Raw genomic sequence first — 23,934 nt, 5'->3', positions numbered from 1 at the left:
GCAAGCAATATTTCTGTGCAAACTGCGCATGTAAAACCGATCCCCCTCCACGCGGTTTCGCACTCGGGCGGGCGTGGACGGCGTCTCATCACGCGCGCACAGAGATTCGGTCCGAAAACCCGTGTGCGCGTACACGTATTTCGAATATTTTCCGACGATAATAATAACAATTATTATTATTATTATTAATTATACCACCGATCGTAATCGGTTGGACACCGCGAAGTCGTCGTCTCCGTCGGTTTTTTCGGGCTCGCGAGTGCGATCGCTCGTGCCGGATGCGGAACGGTCGTGATAACAATAACGCAACACGTTGTCATGTCGGTGCGGCGAGGATGAAGGAATAGGCGACTGGTGGAGTCGGACACGAATCCTCAGGTATGTCGAGTGCCTGTCACAAATGTACACGGATATTGTGCATTGACACCCTAATTGTTTTCACCCGAATCACGTCCCGGGCGTATTCGGAGACTTTGTGAATGTTTGCTGCTTCGACGCGAAAACTTTATTTTTCCTCGACGTTTTATGAAATCATTTCCATAGTAGTAGAAGTATCACTATAGTGAGTCTTTGATCCGATATTATAACTTCAGCGTCGAATTATATTTAATGTGTTCTGTGATAACAATATATTTTATAACTTCCATTGCATAATAAACTATTATTTTTGCACTTTTAAACATTTCACTATACTTAACATTTCCACTATGTGCTCTTCATAAACGCAGTCGTCAAACCAGCTCTAGATAGAGTAGATAATCCATATCGATCTGAAACTGACGTGCATACCGCCTCGATTAACCAATAGATCAATAAAAATAACTGGACTTTAGTGGTGATGCAATTCGTGGTGACCAATAAGGGATGGCTAAACGCTGATAATGTTAAAACATAGCCTTACGCATTAAAAAAAACCTTTGACGTGTGCGCTAGTTTTTCAGTTTCAAATTTTGGGTTAGAGATAAGCTCTTAAATAAATGATCTACTAGAAAAAATCGGAGAACCACCTGTAATATCTATAGCTACAGACGATTGTTGCCGAAAAAGTCGGGTTTTTTTTAATATGTACACGAAATAAGCGGTGGTGAATGGCGGAAAGCAACATCTGACGAAACGATAGGCGATATTATAATGTAAAACACGGGAACCTTAGGCGCGTCCGCCAGCGGGTCATTTATTTTTAAATCGTCGATTTCCATAGTCCGCTCAAGGATGTTTTGTGCTTAAAATTAGAGTCGGCGTGCACGACAAACTAACGTTTCGGTTTTTACACGGCGGCGGATTTTCACGTTCAAATAATAAATAAAAAAAAAATGAAAAAAAAATACAATGCCGTTGTATTGTTATAATTATTATTTATGCGCAAGATAAATAATTACGTTTATAATTATTGTACCGTTTGACGTTCGGATCGATCCAGGGATGGACTACTTGGCAGATGGCAACCGTAGTGTTGACACGATCTCCCCACCACAGTTTGTGAAGGATTTTAGAATATTCGGTTGCCTTATCATAGTCTTCCGATAAATATTAAATCTGATATCTATATTATATACCATGTTTTATTTTTTTTTACTTCTACGGGCAGAAAGATTGGTCCAAAAGTCTTGGTATACCTCTAAAGAGGAAATGTTTTCCAAACAAAGTTTCTTCAAGCGTGGTAAAAAATGTACCGATAAGTATGGAAGTTATCAAGAAAAGTACAAAATGATTGCAAAATAAATACCTACTTACCACCTACCTCTTAATCGATGTTATTGTATTCGATTATTTATCATAGATTTAATATTTCAACACAAAACGTAATACAATGAAACTACATAATAATTGTTTATAAAATATTATATTTTATTATAAAACATAATATGCTTACACAATAATATAGATTAGTAATCACCGCTGTGTTCCCAAGAGGCTCTATAAAAATGTTTGCGATAATATTATATTTTGCTTTATAAGAGCTTTTTTGATTTTTTTCTTTTACACCTTTGGATTAGGTATGTCGTCCATATAATAATGGGCTGGCAAGGATCCTATAATGTGTTCTTCGTTATAGGTTAGGTAGGTCTTTCGATTTTATTCCACTTGTTATATATTTATTGTCGAGCTGTCGATGTGGTCGGCCAAAAAAAATACTCTGGTATCCGTGGAAAATGCACTATATTATAAAATATATATTATATATATATACAAATATACAATATATCATGAACTATAGGTATATTACATGACTTGTTCAATCATTTGCCTTAAAAATAGATCGGACCACGCAGACGTTTATAGTTTGCGAGACGGAATGATTATATTATCTGTTCAACGCGTGGGGATAGAACACCTATATAATGCGTATTAATATTTTAATATTATGTGTACGATAAAAATAACGATGTTTACCGCCAAAAATAATCTTTTTAAAGTATGGGAAAAATACATAAGAAACCGCATTATAAGACGGGGAAAATGATTCGTCCGTAATAATAATATAATATAAGTTCCTAATTGATAAATTACACAAATAAAACATACTTTTTATATGGTATCTGAAATATTAGGATTCAGCAGATTTTGAGTCTATATTCTACAAACATAATATAAGGGTATTGCATTTTGTTGTCAGTAGATACGCATTTGAATGACATACAATACATATTTTTATATTATATTATTTTATTAAAAAAATTATTTTTATTTTTGTAACCAATGGCAACACTATGTATAAACAAAAAGCTATTAGATTTTCGTGATCCAAAACAAAATTTACATGTTGAGCCACCCTATAGCAACTTATAATAGGGATCGTAAAAAGAAGCTTAATACACCATCCAAGTCTCAACTCAGTGAACTTTCAAGGAATACATTGATATAACTTTTATTGAAATCGGTCCAGTATAGTTCCTGTGACTATCACGTCATTCAAACATACAAACTATTCAGCTTTATAATATTAGTATGGATTATAGAGATGTGTATAAATAAAAATAGATTTTTTTTTGAAACATCATAATAAGTTAAATTAATATTAATAAGGAAAATATAAAAACGTTCGTCTATCTTGTATACCTACCCACAAAGTATTTTAATATTTCCCAACTATGGTATAAATATTTTCAGGAGAACAATATAGTTGTCAAAATATTTAAGAAAGTTGCGTAAATAATAAGGAAATATGTTATTTATATTTTTTGGCCAAGAAAATCACTTTTGAAAAATATTTTGTAAAAAACATCAACAAGACATTTTAATCATATTTTTTTAAAAAACATTTTCATGGAAATATTATAAAAATATTAAGTCAACATTTTTGTGCAATATTTTATTATTTTATGAGAATAAAATATTTGAACAATATTATTATTAAAATATTCATTATTCAAGCACTCCAAAATATTCACAAAATATTATCATTTCCTAAATGCTGTGTGGGTATAGTCTATACGTATATTCTATAGTTTTATGATATGATTTAAATTATTACGCGTTTTACCATAAGTACATTTTTTTTCGGGAAAATATAAAAAGTCACATACATAAAGGGTCAAGATACCTATATTAATACTTGAACACAAAAATCAGCAGCAATACCCATGACTCTTTCCCGGGCCATGAGCCCATGTGTCAGTATATTTCCGATCCGATTACCATTTACTTATTGTCTCTAGTGCATAATTACCCAATGCTTAAAAATAAAAACATCGTTCGTTATAATTTATGAACGACGATAGAGTGTTTTAGAACGGGTATTATATTATGAATGTATTATGTTTTAACGAACATAGTAGAGAATACCTTTATTACCATACGCCCATTCTTAACTGTATTTTTGCGTATGATTCATCAGAATTTAAAAAAAAAATTAATTAGTCGAAAGTATGTTATTTTTATGTGGTGACATACCTACCTATTATATATGTTTATAATAAACATTTGTTGATGTAAAAACAACCAAACATATCAAAGGTAATATAATAACAAATCTCGGTTCTATATTTTATTGAGTATCAAATTAAATATTTTAATGACTTTGGGTGAAAAAAAAATTAGTTTTGCGACAAATTTAATATTAAGTTTAGACGAAGCATATCTAATAATTAAATATATAGCACAATTACTAATGCAATGCACATAATTTAAACGGAAGTTAATTGAAAATATGAATTTTAAACATAATACTTGTTGTGCAAATTAATTTTAATGATACATTCTGAATGAAATTTGTTTGAATCTATATATTGGTATAATCTATAACTCATGTTATAGATTTCACCTATTTAAAATTATTGTATAGATACATATAACTATATTTGATCTTACCTAACATTCTTTTAGGGATAGGTACCTAAATATTAGTAAAAATAACTTATTGGTTTCATATTTTTGTTATGACATTAAATATTTGAATGTCAAAAATTGGCAACATTATTAATTTATTTCCGTTTCTTAGTGTTGCTATAAATAATAAAGCACTAACGTGAAATAATGTAGTTTTTTAATTTGAGAATAGAAAGTTAACAAAATGTATATTTTTATGCATATTTTGATTGAGTGATAATCTTAAATTGCTTTAAAATCATTAATTTATTTAAGTATTATAAACATTAATATGGAATATATTATTTTAATAGATTTTTGTAAAAATAGTAAAATGTTGAGTACCTATGAAGATTATTAATTATTAATAATACTGAATATTGTATTATTAATTTTAGATTTAGTCAATTAAAAAGTTTAAGTGCCCCGAAAATTCAAATCTCGGAAAAATACTACTGTATAGAATATTTAGGTTTGACTATGTTATTTTTCCTACCTGCTATTAATAAAAATACATACCTGAGAGTCTATTGACAAAAAAAAATATCCTATGGAAAATGAGAAAATACAATGCTTCTTTTGATCAAAATTAATTCTGAATTGATGATTTTATCTTATTATAAAACAAATAATACGTAGTACTTACAGTAACTACAATAGTACTAAACTATATAAATAAATAAAATCTCGTCAAGCAATAAGTACAAAATAAGTCATAAATAATAATTATATGGACATAACCTTTGAATGATGCGTTGTGTCAACCTGCAGTAGCGAATCGTCATAGGATACAATGAGAAAACGCTGTACATTAGGTGTCTAGAGAGTCACCGTAATGGATGTGTTAAATTTGAATTCAATGATATAAAATCATTATATTCAAAATACGATTCTGAGCGAAGACGGTCTGTCAGCCTATAATATTACTGAGTATATTTGAAGATATTATTTTGATTGAAGTAATTTATTTTACTATTAGGAATTAATATGTATAACAGTATAAAATATAATAATATACTCTAAAAGTTTCATATCCCCATGAATAAAGTTGAAGAAAATCGAAGCATTTTGAATGTCCTAAAAGGTATAACAGACACAAATAATATTAAAAAAAACACACATCGTTGTAAAATCCATATATCTATCGCTCCGCTCAGAATCTAAAATAGAAATAGCGATTATGCAACATTTTAATAAGGTCTGTAATTCTGTACGTGTGTGAAAATTGGTCAAATTCAAAAAATGGTGGTAAAAATCTGGCAGTTTTAGAAAATAAATTACTTCAGCAAATTGTTGGACCAAAAAAAAAAAAAAAATGATACCGAGAGAGTACGAACAAAGGTCGAATAAAGACGTCAAGAACTTTTGGAGTGATGATTTTTGACACTTACAAACACAAAAAAGAAGAAAATAAGCTGGCTGGGACATATTCTGTGGATATTAAATGACATAAATAATTGGGACGCACTAAATTGGAAGCCAGACGATGTGAGAAACCAAAGAAAATATGGATAGACGGACTTAATCAGAACTTTCGAATACTTGGGGAGTCCATAACGTGGAAGAGATCGTAATGTTTAATAGATAGGAATCGAGGAAGCTGTGTGGGTTATTATATAATGGGCCTTAATGGCTTTTAAAACAGAAGAAGAAAATATTTATTAAAATATCAGTCAGTGACGTACTCAGGAGGAGAGATTAGGGGTTATAGATTTAATAATTTAATACAAGATTCCTCATAAGTTTGTCTACCTGTATCAAAAAAAAAAAAAAATGTTTACCGGAAAGTAAAATTAAATTTTTATGAGCTTTTGAAGTTCAAATTTTAACAGCATTGGATATTCACTCAATTTCTCATGTAGGTATAGCGATTTTCTGATATTGTATTTTTTTTTATATATATACTATATATCAATACATTATTTGTTTGGTCAAAAAGCGTGAAAATATAATACACGGCTTCTAATATATTTTTATAATAGCAGTAGAAAAATATTAAAAATACTTATGCACAATTTTTTTTTAAATAATTAAAGTTTAAATTTCGCCAAAATTTATCAAACTTAAAATTTAAAATGTGGGTAAGTGGATGTCACTCTGCTGCACAGTAGGTTATAAGTGGTTAATTGTATAATGGATTGTATTAAACTTGAATTCAATGCTATGCCTAATATATATCATTGTATAAGAAAAATGATTCTGAGTGGAGACGGTTTTTCAGTTTGGATATTTTATGTTGTTATTATTTAATACCTATATAGTCTGTAAGCTGAATTAATATTATAATATTATTATTTTTTATTCATTTTTATGGTGATAAACAAAGCGTTCGAAATTAAAATCATGTTTTTAGCGGTTTTTCGTAATTTGTCCGTGGTTTTTTCGGTGGCATTAATTAACTATTGAGAAAATCTAAAAATTACCTCCTTAAAATACCATCTTGATCCAATTTGCTAAAATATATGATACTGTATGTTTTAATCACTAATCAAAGCACTCCTTCAGGCAGAAATTTTTTATCCAGGATAACAAAATGAATAAATAAATAAAAACCATTGTAAAACCATTAGCTTCTAAAATGATTTAGCAGTTAAAAATATATGTATATTAATAATAACAATATAAATATAATATACAATATCCTAGGCTGCCAAACCGTCTCTGCTCAAACCGTTTTTTTGCACACATGATATATATCATTGAATTTAAATTTACAGTCACCCACTTGTAGCCTACTGTACAACAGAGCGACTTCCACTTGCCCACTTTTTTTTGTTTATTTTTAAAAAAAAATATATTGTCCCCCTCACTTAAAATTCCTGGGCACGGCACTGGATACAGTATTCTTAATGTATAGTTGCGACTTGCTAGCAGATAGCGTGAGCGATGATGGCGATCGGTGTGGCGGGTTTCATCGACTTAATACAGACTTACTCCTTGTCACTAGTGGTTACATAATACATAATATATAGGTATCATGATTTATAACATAATATAATGATTTCGAAAATGTAATTATTCTTTCCTAAATATTCGTATTAATCTTTCAAATACTCTAAACAAACAGCAAACACAGAATGGTTCTATAAGAAATATATTTTTTCATTCAAAATTTAAATGCGGTTGATAACTAAATATTATGCCTACATGCAAAATGTGTTACACTATAGTTACGATTGTTGGTGCCTATTAATTTGGCAATTCAAATGCATTTTATTTGTATGTCCGAGTTCAAAAACGAATAAAAGTTTTTCATTTTAAACCAGCTTAATGTATATAGTGTATAAAATGTGTATAATAGTGTATAATAGTGTATAAACGTACTCAGTACACACATAATATTGTACAATATGTATTTTTATAAATTTTTTAAGTAAAAAAATAAATGTTTTTTTTTACACATAGTTTAAAAGTTTTAACTTAATACAAAAATAAAACAATATATTCTGAACAATATATTCTGCAGACTATGGGATACCTTAACTTTATTATAGGTACTTAATAACGTCTGAGTAAAAACATTTAATGACTTAGTTTCGTAATCAAATAAATAATGTAGATCGACACTGTGATGAGATCATCATTGTTGTCTAAAAAAAAAATAACGACGTGGATAAAAGCCAAGTCTTAGGAGTGTCTATTTGGTAAAAAAAAAAATATTGACATCCCTCCAAGTTACATAGTACAACCGGAGAAAATACCTAGCCATGTATTTTAGAATGTCAACAAACTATAATGATAGAAAATATAAATTATACAATAATATACACTACGCAGATACATTATAATGTATTATAGTATACACTGTATGTTTACTATTAGAGTAACATGTAACACATATTTTAATAATTATTATGTTATACAATTATTTTCTTAAATATTAAAATATCCGTATGGCATAGGTATAAATATACGTATATTTTATTTTTCTATTATTATTATTATTATTAATATTAATTATTTTTGATAAAATAAAATAACAGTGCCATTGCCAATTTCATAGTTTTATCACATTAAATATTATTGAAAGGGGATTTGTCGGACATAATATTATATGGGTCTAATGTTTATAAAATATTATTATTACTTATTGTTATTTTTTTTTTTGTTTCATTGGTCTTAAGCCCGGCAACTGAGGCCATTAGCTGTTAGTTGACACTGTAGGGTTTTTGGTACGGTGGGGAACGGTTGGAGAACACATTTTTTGTGTTTGGCAGAATTTTCTAGTGGGCACCCGTAGATATCTGCGGTTCCCGAGAGGTGGATGTGGCCTCTCTCTCTGGACACCGTGACTGCCCGAAGAAAAATGCCACCCGTGGCCGGGATCGAACCGGTGTCAATGCTCGTCGCAACCGACGCCTTAGCCCACACAGCCACTCCGTCCCCCGAAATATTATTTATTTCCATGGATTATATTATTTTAAAAAATATCTTCCTATCCCTAATTTGTATACTATAACTAACTCTCCATCCCGGCATTTCCCTATAAAATATGGTTTTTTTTACAAATCTATATATATGTATAAAAATGAATGTATGTCTTTTTGTGTGTCCATATTACCATGGCAACCATTTATATATTATTTTGAGATTTCCGATGGAATTTTTTGTATATATATGGTTGCCATGGTAATATGTAAAACATGTCATCCATATAGAGTTGGCATTTTTAATGGGTAAGGAACTGCACGGGATCAGCTATTTTTATATATATAGATAGATTAGACATCTGAGCAGAAGATAGGCTAATATTAAAAAGGGAGAGGACTAACCCTGGGTAATGCTCAAACAGGGATTTTGAGATTTCCGATGGAAAATTTTGTTTATAAATGGTTGCCATGGGTTTTGAAGCTATGATAATAATAATTATTAGTTGCCGGGCAACGAAGTGCACGGGATTAGCTAGTATATTTATAAAAAAATGCATATTCCATATTTCTATGGATGGAGGGGGGAGAAATCTATGGTAAATCTAAAATCTACAAGGTAAAATGACACTATTTCCTACTCAGTCTGAGCGGGCAGTTGCCCTGACTTGGACCTCTCCCGGATTACGCCATTGCTATAGGGGTTGAAAAAATAAACTATAAACACCCTCCAAGTCTCTTAACTTCGAATAAACTAACATACATTTGTAACTGTAGCTAAAAACCCGACTTAAAAACCCTTGAAAAAATTAACAAATACAGTGCTATATAGGTATATAGGTATCTCCGTTTATGTCAGGAATCGAACCATTTCAAATTTTAATGGTTACGGCTTCGGTTTTTGAAAACGGTGTTTTACATTTTATGGTTTTGGTTTAGGTTCTAAAGATAGGTTTTTCAAATTTTTTGATTTTCGTTTTGGTTTCAAAAAAGGTTTTTCAAATTTATCAGTATCAAGAACGGTTTTTGTATATATATATAGCGATATCTATAGTAGATACTGAAACACGTTAATGATCTGTAATTGTAATTTACTATTAGGTAGGTAGTTAAACAGTAGGTTGAATTATTTTTTGCAGAATACATATTTTAATTTGATACATTTGAAAAGTTTCAAATAACCACGAATAATATTTTTAAATTATAAAGAAATTATTGAAATCATTTTTCTCCGTTCAAATATCTAATTTCGTTCGAATTTGAACTTAAATTATTTATTAAAAAAAACTATGGTTATATAATTTTTAAATTATTTGTTTACACCATAAAATACTGACCTCTTAAAATGTTCAACTATATTTACGCTTTCTCGCCAAAAAAGATATTGAAGTTGAAAATCGACTCAAACAAAAAAATAACATCATTATAAAATCAATACATTCATTACTCCGCTCAGAATCTAAATACTTATGAATTAAATATTTATTGTTTTCTTAAGCTAAATTGTCTATAAACATTAAATATGCATGAGGAAGTAAGGGATGAAATTTGCAGAGGCACATCAATACTTTGAAGTTTAAACTTTAAACTTTAAATGAGATAAAGCGTAATATGTATAATAATACAATAATTTACATTACTAAAAATGATCATACCTTCTTATAATATCGTACTATCAGTACAATGAGGCTATAACTCAAAAAAGCAAATGTTCAGGAGATCAATATGAAAGATGAGAATAAAATTACAATTTTTTCATCAAACAAAAATAATGTTAAGGGTAGATGGATACATATTTATAATTTTGTTGTTAATATAAACAAGTGATTTTTATCCCTGTAAATATCTCTACTTTTGTGTGATCTCAATTTGAAAGAACAAAAATTGAAATTTTCTAGTCATGATTTAATTGCACTACCTTTTAAATTGATTTTATTATTATTTTGGCCGTAAACTAAATGTATGAAGTATTAAAAAATATGATTTAATTTATATTATAATATTATTAAATACGTTGATGCTGATCTAAATCACGTTAACTGCAAAATAAAATAATACTGGGGGGTGGAGCGACGCACACCGACGACGGTTCGATCCCGGCTGTAGATGGAATTTTTCTTAGGGCAGTCACGGTGTCTGGAGAGAAAGACCACGATCCCCCACCCGGGCTTGGCAGCTACCTACGGGTGCCCACTTCAAAAATTCTGCCAAACACTCATGCGTGTAAAAACTCACCGTTCCAAACCTTACCACCACCACAATACGACCCTACAAACAGCTAATAGCCATAGATGCCGGGCTTAAAGGATCGATAAGCAAAAAAAAATAATGCTATAATGTAATATTAGTTTATAAAATGAACAACTTCAGTATCTTAAATGTTTGATTAATATTAACATTGAATTATAACAATTTGTATATTAAATAATTATTATTATTACAAAATAATATTATTAATTTAAAATGTATTTATTTATATATAAACGCTAATCGGCAATTTTATGATTACATTTAAAATTAATATATTAATATGTAGTAGATGTTTATAAGACACAGTAAAACCAAACATAATATAGTAACATAGTGTATAGTATATAGTACAGCAAATTTATAACTAATTCATTTATTAAATATTAAAATCAAAATTAGCATTATTTTGTAGATTTTTTTCCAATTTCAATTCTTATAAAAATAGTTCCAAAAAACTTAAACATGAAAGTACAAAATATCTGAATCACGTCAAATCGTAAGGAGTGTGTCAAATTGTATTTTTCGAAAAGAAAGTTGTCGAAAAAGTTGGTGTTTGTTTTGTTGAATAAAATAACTATCCAGTATTCCAGTCCATAAAATAATTATATGTTAGAGCTATAAACATCTAAGTAATATGTGTTAACCAAACAAATCTATAAATCTTTGCTAACGTAAACTGAAAATATACTCATAATAATATAAACATTTGAAAACAAAGTATTCAAGATAATCATTGACGACGATAATACGCGTATACTCGTTACAGTGTACCATTCAGAGATCGTTAATCCCTTGGCGTGAGTATCTACTATATCTAACCTACGTTATGCATTTTCCGCGATCCGACAACCGAATAGCTATATATATGCTATATAGGTGAACGTCGCGGGCGCCCGCAAAATAACTCGTCACCTCACGACCTACAGCTTGCCTTGTTGTGACCCGCAGTAGCATAGCGGCATTTAAGCAGACCTGTGGTATTTACCTGCGAGCGGCTGCAGGTACCGTTCTCTCGGGAGTTACCCGTTTCCGTCAGAAGTGTAGCTTTCCTTTTTCCCCCCAATTCACTTTTCGCTAAATCATAATTTGTACGATTCCCGTAACTTTCCCTTTTCCGCCGAATGAAAAAAGTTTTAATTACAATATTCTTCAATTTTAATTTGATTTATAATAGTAATAATAGTAGGTATTATACTTTTAAATAGTGGTAAGAAAAACCATTATTATGAATCCTGTATTAAATTTACAAAATAATTTTAATTTTATACGTAAATTATAATATGACTGACATGCATATATATTATAATATTTAAATATTATTCAAATACTAGACTAACATTTTTGATTTGGTGAAAAAGGGATAGGTATAATTTTGGCGGAAGAGGGAACTGAACAATTTATGATTTGGCGGAGAAGTGAATCGGGGAAAAATGAAAAGGTACACTTTTAGCAGTAGGAATTTCTGGTGGTTATATTATTACCGTCTGATTCGCGGACGGTGGCCGGCAGGCGTATACAATTTATAGGTAATATCAATTATTACAACGCTAGAGCGTAGAGCGATAACATTTTAAGTATTCGCTATACGCAAACTGAATTAACTTATACATTTTAATACACACATATATATAGGTACCAGCCGTTCGAGAACGAATAATCAAAGGCAATTATTCCGCGCGATGATATACGCGCACGTCATCGTCGCGGCGGTACTGAATTCAGAGATCGCTTATGATAATATTATGTTTTGGCGCATTTCCCTCGATCGGACAAGTGCATACGTGCAGAATATGAAGAAAGTGGCGGGCGCGCGCGAAATAACTCGTCACCTCACGATCGTGTCCGCGATCTGCTTCAGCGTTTATGCAGACCTGTGGCATTTAGTTGCGAGCAGTAGCTGCAGCTACCGTTCTCTATATCGGTACTTATACCTATACACTTTTCGCGGTAGGAATTTCCGGTGATAATAATATTATTAATACCGGCTGATTCGCGGACGGCGGCGTATAAGAATAATAATTATAGATGATATTATTATAATGTTTGAACGTAGAGCGATAACATTTTAAATGTTCGCTGATGCAAACCGAATAAACTTGTACATTTTGATATGTATGCACCAGCCGTTTGAGAACGAATAATCAAAGGCGATTATTCCGCGCGGTGATATACGCACACGTCATCGTCGCGGCGGTACAGAATTCGGAGATCGCTTATGATAATATTATGTTTTGGCGCATTTCCCTGGATCGGACAAGTGCATACGTGCAGAATATGAAGAACGTGGTGGGCGCGCGTGAAATAACTCGTCACCTCACGACCCGCTTCAGCCTTTATACAGACCTGTGGCATTTACCACAGGTCTGCAGCTGCTGTTCTCTATCGGTACTTATATACCTAACCTTTTCGAGGTGGGAATTTCTGGTGATAATATTATTATTACCGCCTGATTCGTGGACGGTCGAGTATAAGAATAATAATTATAGGTAATATTGTAATGTTAGAACGTAGAGCGATAACATTTTAAATATTCGCTGACGCAAACCGAATAAACTTATACATTTTAATGTATAGGTACCTACCTGTCGTTGAGAGCGAATAATCAAAGGCGATTATTCCGCGCGATGATATACGCGCGCGTCACCGTCGCGGCGGTACAGAGATCGCTTATGATAATATTATGTTTTGGCGCATTTCCCTCGATCGGACAAGTGCATACGTGCAGAATATGAAGAAGGTGGCGGGCGCGCGCGAAATAACTCGTCACTTCACGATCGTGTCCGCGACCCGCTTCAGCGTTTATGCAGACCTGCGGCATTTACCTGCGAGCAGTAGCTGCAGCTACCGTTCTCTATATCGGTACTTAAACCTATACACTTTTCGCGGTAGGAATTTCTGGTGATAATAATATTATTATTACCGGCTGATTCGCGGACGGCGGCGTATAAGAATAATAATTATAGATGATATTATTATAATGTTTGAACGTAGAGCGGTAACATTTTAAATGTTCGCTGACGCAAACCGAATAAACTTGTACATTTTGATATGTAGGCACCAGCCGTTCGAGAGCGAATAATCAAAGGCGATTATTCCGCGCGATGATATACGCGCGCGTCACCGTCGCGGCGGTACAGAATTCGGAGATCGCTTATGATAATATTATGTTTTGGCGCATTTCCCTCGATCGGACAATAGCGCATCTATGTACACGAGCAGTACGCACGGCGCGGGCGCGCGCGAAATAACTCGCCACCCCGCGACCTATACTGCTCGCGGTGTCGGTTCGCGTGACCCGCCGCAGCGTTCATGCGGACCGGCGGCCGCGGCATTTACCTGCGGGCCACAGCTCTCCCGTTTTCTGGGTACACCTCCGACGGGAATTTCGGGCGGTAATTTCACGACCGTCCGCGGCGGCGGATTCGCCGACGGTCCGCGCGGAGGCGGACGCGAACACAACGCCGGCCCGCCCGCGGGGCGACGTGCTTGCATATCATTATTGTGTCGCCGCCGCCGCCGTATCGGACCGCGCTGCGACCCAAAAATAAATCCCGTGTGTGGGTCAGTCCGCCGTCATCGGTCCGCGCGCCCAAACGTTTGGACCCGTTCCCGCAAAGTCCCCGCCGCCGCCGACAAGCGGTATCACGCGAGTTTCACTCGGACCCGCGGAATAGGGACGGCCCGGGGTTTTCCTCCGCAGCGCTGTGGTTTTCCACTTTTTGCGTGTGCCGACACATGGCTGCTGCGGGCCGAACGGTCGGCGACGGGCCGGCTGGAGTTTTGTTGCGACAATAACGTCGTTCGCTCGTCGCGCCGCAGACGACCGCACGACCCCGCGACAACGTTAAAATAACGAAAGTAATATTTTCGTCGTTATTATTATGGGAAACAAATGCTGCAAAAACCAGTCGTCCACGTACAGTAGCGCCAACGCGACCATCAGATCGTTCTCGTCCTACAACTCTTCGATCCTCCGGTAAGTGCGATCGACGGGCGCAGTCGCGGCGCATCCCGACGAGACGTCACGATGTCGGAACCGGCGACCGCCACGATACACGCGTAGTGACCCGATGTCTGATAGATGAATAAATACGTTGTTGGCAAACTTAATATATTAAACTTTATATCACGGAAGTAATCGCACGCGTTTACGGCCGCTTTCACCGCCGTAATGTTATCCTTATGGGTACACCCACTTTTTAACGTTTGGTAAAATGAGAATTTTTTTTTTTTAAACGGCTCGAGACGAGAATCGGTTAGAAATCAAAATTTACTGTACACAGCATTTTAGTATTTCAGTTTACACGATTAGGTACTTGGAATATCAATACGATTTTCATAAAAATATCTTCGAGCAACAAGCTCGTTGTGAATGGTCGTTTTTGGAATCCGCCATCGCTGACAAACACAAAAAGAGTCTTGTGCCATTGCGACATTCGTTTCGAACTGTGTACTGTCGTGATGGATATTCCTCGATTTTTCTTTAAGAATAAAATATAGGTATATTATTATAAGTTATAACGTTGGTAATCTTGATACCAATATAATATATTATTTATCACATACCTACATTTTTGTAATACGTTTATTTGTTTACTTATTTTTTGTTACGTTCATGTGAATATAACATGTTGAAACAAAATGTTAAACTTTGTTACTTGAAAAATCAGCTATGCCAAGTTAACGAACTTTTAAATTATTTATTATTTTCAACAAGTATATTTTCAATTATCCTGATTTGCCTTTTTCTATAAATATAAAAAGGTCCTTGTCATTTCCTGAAGAGGTTTATGACGTCACGTCACGCGTCGTTTATACGTCAATGAGACACTCTAGAAGTTGTCAGTTTTAAAAAAAAATTGTGGATTTTTTTTTATTTGATCAGCTTAAAATCAAAACGCATAAATTTCAAACTCCAGACGCTATATTGCCAGTACTCGTCTGACTACTGTAACACATTTATTTGTGGACCGCGAGCAGTGAAAATATACGATTTATAATCTAGAGTGCAGACAGAAATATAATTCCAACGACCGATCCGTGACAACAGCTCTGCACCAGCGTGAAACGTCTGTTAACTGTTTACGAGCGACGCCAGAAAAAAAAATCAGTTTTTTCGATACAATAACTGTTCGCAGAGTGATGGCCCGATGGTCATATAAATACATTATATTATAAAGAATAAACTGCTTCTGTAAGTAGTGGGTTTTTTTTGTGTTACAAAAAACGAACTTTTTCGATCAATTTACAGAAATCGCTCGCCATTTAGATTCTGTGCAATGAGAAAAATACATTGTGTTTTTATATTATTTTATACAATCACTACTATGTCCCAATACCACTATGGTCTCAATTCATTATTTAAAGTGTGCTCTTAAATGTTTAGACTTTTTAGATTTTTAACTGTTATTCTATTTCATAATCATATATATTTTAACGCTAATTATAGTTTAATTTATTGTCTTATATAACTGGAAAAGTGTGGAAATAGGTGGTATGATTTACTCAACGGATATTCACTTTAAAGTTTCACTACTCGGTAAATCTATATACTTTAAATGCCAAAAAGTTATGAATTAATGAAATTATATTGAATATTATGAAGTAAACATTAAACAATATTCACTTATGTAAGTATTGTGAAATTAAAAAAAATTTCCTAAAATCCTAAAAATTCTAAAACTCAGAAAACCTGAAAAAATGTTATTGTACCTACCTATAATTTTCGAAGTTATAATATGTAGATATACCTATACCTATGTATTTTTTATATCGACCAAAAAAATGATTGTTTTCAATATATTTATTTAAAACCCCACTAGGAATTTTAAATCACGATCGTACTAGATTCGTATTACGATCGTATTAGATTTGACCTGCTGAACTTTTAGGACGTTGAAATTCCGATTGGATGTAATTAATTCAAAACGACTCAACATATATTTTACAGAGAGTATTTTTTTTTTTTGGAATAATTTTATGCAAATACTTTATTTAGTAATTATAACGCTGCAGTAAAATAATATTATCGTAAAAATTAATTACTCAATTCTCGATTTACGATTATGTGATATTTATTGTGTTTTCTCGTTAGAATTCGTTAGCTGGTACGTTAACACACATTCTTAAAATGCCATTATTTTATATATCGAGATTTTATTTTGTAATATCGATTAATCGATCTACAATAATAATATTTATTTATTATTATTATTTTATTGCTTAATATTTTTATCATTTTTGAACAATAAAAATCATAGGTTATTAGCCTACTTAAGCTACCTAGTTAATTACAACCATACAGGCTATAATATCTTTGGGCTAGTGAAAGTTTTTTTATTGTAACAATTTTAACTAAAATTTTTTTTATGAAAAAAATTACATATTGTATACTGTGTCAGAATTTTCTTCCGAATGTTGAGTGCTTGTTGTAGGTAGATGGTTTTATGGACTTCAGTGTATTTACGATTTAGGAGATTATAGGGCAGTTGTACGCAATATGTATTCGATCGTTAGGATTTATTTTCATACGTCAGAATACCTATAGATAGTGTTTTAGCTTACGCACATTTCCGGATATTATCGATATTTAAAAAGGTAGGTCGATCATATGGATATGGTTTTAATGAAAAGTAATTATCCATTCAATAAATTGTATCATTTCACATTTGCATCATACATTAATTATACCTAGTACTTTATAAAAAAACACAGATTTTTTTTAAAATTTACGTCTTGCCATTTAAAAAAGTATTATTTGTGTAAATATTGAATGTAGGTATAGTGTATGTACCAATGATGTACTTCCTAATACTTAAACCAGTTAAACCATAATAATATCGTCATAATAGTTATGACTTATGAACGTATTATCAGTAAACGTATTAATTATTATTTTTAAATCCGTTTATTTACAATAAAAGTAATACATACATTATGATTATGTGAATTCTAAATCAATATTTTTAAAATACTATTAACTTTTATTTACATAATTGGTTCTCTACGAAAAAATTTCAGGACGGGAATTAGTCCAGGCAAGCCTTGTTTTTTGGCATTATAATATTAAATTGAGCGTAGACACAAAGTTAAAATACTAATCCACATAATATTATAACTTAGAATCGAATTAAACTTCTGGTATTTTTAAATATTAAACATTGGAATCACAAAATATGTATTGAATACTTGGCGTATTATATGTCTTAAATCCAACTTATCAACATCCTGGAGTAGTTGCAGTTAATAGCATTTAAAATACTTAGGAACTTAACTACCTATATTTTGTATCGTTTTAGTAATAATTTGGTCTACGTACATGTATGTTCAAATGTTTAATATAATACATAGTAATTGTTCAGAATTAAATCACTGAAACAATAATTTTATTGTACTCGGCGTTAAGTTTAAAACTTTGTTTTAAATGTAAATTTTCTATTGTAAATAATAAAAATTATGTATTATTGATGAATAATGATTTGTTTTTATCAGAAACACCTACACATTATTATTTCTCGATGTTTTCTTTTTGAATATTTTACCTACCTACGTCAATGGTATAAAATATAACCCAAGGAAATCATTTAGCGAATTAATACTATGATATCATTAGACATTTTGTTTTAATTACTGAAGGTATACGTGATGCAAAATCGATATTATTACTAATTGCCACAGAAGCGGTACAAATAACTAATAATAGACATCAAGAAATTCATTATTTAACATATATTATCAATATATCATACATAGGTATTTATATATAATGTAATATAATTATATATTATAATGCACATATTATTTTATTTGTGTTCTAATTACTTTCTACTCTGTCAAATGGAATTCAATAAAATATTTTCAAAAATAACAGAGCCGATTTGGACCAATATTATATATCATGCCTATTAGTGAAATTGTGAAATACCTGTTGTACCTATATTATTATATACGTTATACATTTCGAAGCTTGTTAATTAGATCGCTTAAAGTCACTCACTCAGTCGCAAACTCGCAAGCGATTTAACGCAGTTTATTGTCGTGCTTTTCGTTTTCAATTAAGTATCCTATACAGACGCGAAACGACATTCTGTTGGCGTTAAGTAACAGTTTATGATTATTAGGTATAAATTTGCTCCGCACAGATGACATTCCGATTGTAGTATCTCGCCAGGCGTGTACATAGTTGCCCTTTTGGAATTTGTGGGCATAAAAATAATATATTATTTTATGTATGCGCATGACACATTAATCTCCATCTACAGAACAACAACGACGACGACGTTGGCTTGAAAAATAGTCTATTTTTAGGAAGGACGCGCAGAATCATAATAATAATAATAATTGTACCCAGCATCGGGAACGTCTCTGATCATTGTCGGACTTTTAATAAAAACCGTAAACAAACTACTCCCTCGTGGCCTCACGACGACTATTACTTTCGGTCTACGTGCTCTACTGCTATATGTATTTATAAGTAGCTACGTTTTTTTAATTAATCAACTAAATTTTTTAAGAACTTATTCAAAACAAAATAATTTATTTTTTCACTATTGTCCAAGACAGAATTATTATAATATTTTATTATTTTTATCATTGCATCCCAATGTTAATGAAGTACGACGATCTATTTTGTAAAAAAATACTTCTAAAAAATGAAGAAACTTAAGGTATCATGTAATTTGCTTTAAATTTTAAATTCAAACAAACTGTACACAGTACACGCTCGTACTAGTTCGTTTTCAATATCATTGAATTACTTATTTTAAAGTAATTATTTCAGTTGGGCCACAGTGGTGGATTTACGGGGGCTCCAGGGATACCCCTCAGTAACAATAAATATTTATTTAATATTATGTATACACTAGTATAATTTATTAATATAAGGTTATTAAATATATAAATATATCATTTTTTTTTTTATTATTAAAAATATATTTAATTACAATTTATATAACATCTGTACAATAAGTAACTTTGATTTAAGATATTTATATAGCAAGACTGACAGATAGGGAGGGCAATCAGTAGTGCCACCCGAATAAATTGTGTATACCTATATTTCAAATATACTGAAATAATATATTGTTAATTTTTGAACAATTATACGTTTATAAAAATAATACCTTTGAAATTTATATTATTTTTAGGACCCTCCCCCCAGAAAAATGTTGAAAATTTATTTTTAAATTTGTATTTAAAATAACGCATGCATGTAATGCAAAGGTGGGCAATGGGCATTAACTTATTTATTATTTTTGTTTTTAACTTATTAACTTATACAGTTAACATTTGTATTGTTGTAACTTAAATTTTTATAGTTACCTAATTATCATTGTCGTGCAGTTAAGTTAATTTTCTTTTTATTTCATGCGGAACCAATTAGAAAATACTTATTTGTTGACTCTTTTTCGTATTTGGTCATTTATTTTCTGATTATATAATATTATAATAATCTATTTTTTTACACAATGTAAATGCCTTAGCAAATGTTTGTGTAAATCAAATAGGTACTAGCGAATTTTATGGCATAAAATATCGTGGCTTGAAAAAAAATTAACTTTCAAACTAAGTTAAGTTTATTTTATTTTCTATCTTAATTTTAAGCTTATCTATAGTTACATTTTTTTTTACTTTTAAATTTTAACTGAAGGCAATTTAATTGAGTTAACTTAACTTGCACTGTTAATTATTTTCATTAAATTATTCAATTATATAATAATTATCAAATTTAATAATTTTAGTATCCCGCAAATATGTTACAATACTGACGAAAATGTGTAATAGTGAAGGCTGGGCATTAACGAGTTAAAAAGTCAAAGTTACGTTAAGTTGATTTTATATTAACTTTTTAACTTAACTAGTTACTTTTGGCTTTTCTTTAACTTAACTCTTAACTTACTAAATTTCTTTTTTAATTGACGTGAAATGAATGAGTTAATTTTTCATTTCAAGAAGTAAGTTAAGTTAATTTAATTTGTTTTTAATTTTAGTATATTTTACTATTTCAGTCTATTTCGTTTTTATTTCAAAAAATATTTACCGTGAATTTTTTGAAGTAAAAAATGCATATCATTCAAATCTAACTAATATAGAAATACTGTATAAAGTGTAAACACTATAGTCTATATAATTTAGTTTTGGGTTGGTATAAATTAAGTAGTCTAGTGTTGTATAAAAAAATTAACTTTTTTTTAACTTAATAAAAAGTTAACAAAAAGTGTGTATTAACTTTTAACTTAACTGAGTTAACCTATAGTTAAATTAATTTTTAACTTTTTGTTATTTGGGCATATTAACTTAACTTGACTGAGTTAAAAAAAAATCATTAACTTGCCCAGTCTTGGTAATAGTTGACATTGTACTGTTTTAGATCCAAAAATGAAATTTTTACAAGACTAATGCATATTATTTTAACTATGGTGAAGATCGGCCGCAACCACTTGTGATACTTTTTACTATACCTTTAACTACCATATCTGTAAGATATGACATAATTATTATAATATAATTGTTTGCCGTTTGTTTTTTGGCGTGACATCCGTCAGCCAAGTCGAGAACAACGGTCGTCAATTATTATTGTTGAGGTGGGCCCGTCGTCGTGACAGTTCACGTCACTTGTGATTGGTTCGGGCCACCGCGTTATTTTTAGGTTAGTTTATTTCCGTATGAGTTTCATTAACGCCACAGCGACCGGCAGTCGAAAAAATAAGGCGCACTCCGTCCCGCGATAATCATGCTGTAGGTACCTATATTAAGATCAAAATTGTCGATACATTATTAATTATTATTATAAAATGCCTATATGGCTAGTAAAATTACCACGGTAAAAATATGATAGTTTTGTTTTGGTATTTGGTGCGTTTATTGTTCACGGCGTTCCGCAAGCCAAAACCGTAAGTAAATAAACACCGATAGATTTTATAAGCCTCTTACAACGTTATACGTTACCACATCGTATTTATAATATCGCACATGCATGTCATATCCATTAGGTTTTGAAGTACATATTTTTTATCATATTAGATTGTCTTTAACAGTTTTGTATACCTATCATCATGTAAATATAGCAGTGTGTAACAACTTATACTTTGAATTTAAAAATAATAATCGTCCTTGACCGCGCTAACGAAAGTTGAACAGCCATACTGCAAGTTTAATAGGTACCTATCTATGTAACATGTATTTAAAATTGTACAATATATATGAGAAGTTTACCGGTGTTTTGGAGAAAAAATAATCTAAGTGACTAAGTGAAGTCTTTACCTATTACGATTTTTAAATAATATTCGATTTTATTTATAAATTTGTTTTGAGCATTTTTAATGGAATGTTTATCAAACACAAAATTCAAATAAATTATTTTGGCATAAAACATTGTGTCCCGACGCAAATAAAATAGTTTAATAATATGTATAAATTATTATTATTAAGTTATTTCATTTTATAGATCGGGCGGAAGTCATGCAATCACTTTTGGAACCTCTACTCGTGCTGGTGACTCCTTAACCACCCTCACCATGAAGTCAAGTAATAACTCGGATGTTGGTAGTAAGGATTACCAAGGTGGCTCATCGAGCACTGTTGGCCAAGAAGATCTGATTCCAATATTTTTGAGACGCCTTAACGACCTTAACATCAGAGTCGGGACCAGAACTAGGTTTTTGATCGAGCTCGATGACGCTACGGGTGTTCAGGTGGGTGTTTTACGCGATTGAATACAAAACAATATATACATATATATATAAGTATATAACCAATTGCAGTTCGAAAACTGATCGTTTATTTGTATGATAAATTGTTATTAGTTGTTTTTTTAAAATAGTTTCTAGGAGTATGGATGGGTTTTCGTTATTAACGCTACCCCGCTAATTATTTCATATTAATTATATCGGCTTTATTTTCCCTATTAAACTAGTGACGGCTATAAAGCTATTAGGTATATAATTTAATTTTATAAACAGACCTGTTGTCTTAGACGGGGCACGTGATCATTTGGACCGTCGAGTATAAATATAGGCAGTGCATACTCTTCAACGACTACATCGCACTCCAGTGGTCTAAAAAATTAAAAAGTGGCATTTTTTCATAAAAAATGTATACAATATTGTTTTAACAAATTTAGAGAACTTATTGAATGTTGATCTATTAATATGGAGTTAATTTTGAAATAAATTAGATCTGACGTGGTACCATAATATAGTACATAATAATATGCTGTAGGTACCAGCACTACCTATCGTACCGTTAGGTATACCGGTCTTTGTACTTCGGGGTTAAAAAACTAATGCAGTAACAGGGAAAATTACCAAAAACACGATTAGTATCTCTAAAAACCACTACAAAGTCACAAAATCTAGAATTTTAGATACAGGTATAAAAACAGTATACCGAAAAAACATCTATAATTTTACTATATATTATTATGGAAATTTATATCCAAATTATAGATATTTCAAAATATAGTCACCCCATAAATAATTTTCGATTACCTAATTTTTCGGTCGTGTTTTTTTTTTTTTTTTGGACACTATACAGGAATGAGTAAAAATATAATATTATTCGTAAGCAATGCTAGAAAAAGTCAAAAATTGATAAAATCATATAAAAATATTGTCATTTATTGTTGAGCAGGTCCGTTGGTACCACAACAACGTAGAAGCCGACAATGAAAGATACCAGTACATTCACGAAGGAGGGTTTTATTGTTTGGACATTGTTCCTGTGACGTTGTTCGACGAAGGTCTATGGGTGTGCACCGCGCAAAACTACGCCGGGAAATCGTCGACTGCTGCTCATTTATCGCTAACCGGTGAGTCTGCAGGGAAACTTAATCTTTTACCATCTAAAACCGGTCTTGTAAATTAAACCATTTTTTGTTGTTTATTTACAATACTTAGTAGAATATTATTTTTTACATTTTATGTCTAATATCATTAGATATAAATATTTTAACCCTATCCTCAGGGGCTTGATGTATCTTTTGGTTCATTTAATATTTTATGCAAACTAA

The 23,934-nt window shown here is 31.5% G+C and overlaps 1 protein-coding gene across 4 annotated transcripts in view; it reads left to right on the top strand.

The window, feature by feature from the left end:
• The first annotated feature begins 94 nt into the window (after positions 1 to 94).
• LOC100159331 (titin) overlaps positions 95 to 23,934 on the top strand; it is a 107,789-nt gene continuing 83,949 nt past the window's right edge. The window contains exons 1-3 of one of the 4 annotated variants that reach the window (XM_016802391.2): positions 95 to 378; positions 22,372 to 22,618; positions 23,556 to 23,733. In XM_016802391.2, coding sequence (XP_016657880.1) covers positions 22,442 to 22,618; positions 23,556 to 23,733 — 355 coding nt within the window. In that variant the 5' untranslated portion in view covers positions 95 to 378; positions 22,372 to 22,441. Of the gene's footprint in view, positions 379 to 14,492; positions 14,902 to 21,663; positions 21,818 to 22,371; positions 22,619 to 23,555; positions 23,734 to 23,934 lie in introns of those variants that run through there. The other 3 variants (XM_008182330.3, XM_001948648.5, XM_008182329.3) reach the window with 3 other exon arrangements.

This window comes from Acyrthosiphon pisum, chromosome A1, assembly GCF_005508785.2.
Source record: "Acyrthosiphon pisum isolate AL4f chromosome A1, pea_aphid_22Mar2018_4r6ur, whole genome shotgun sequence".
NCBI lineage: Eukaryota > Metazoa > Arthropoda > Insecta > Hemiptera > Aphididae > Acyrthosiphon > Acyrthosiphon pisum.
The sequence above is the reverse complement of the archived record's forward strand: the minus strand, read 5'-3'. Positions and strand labels throughout refer to the sequence as shown.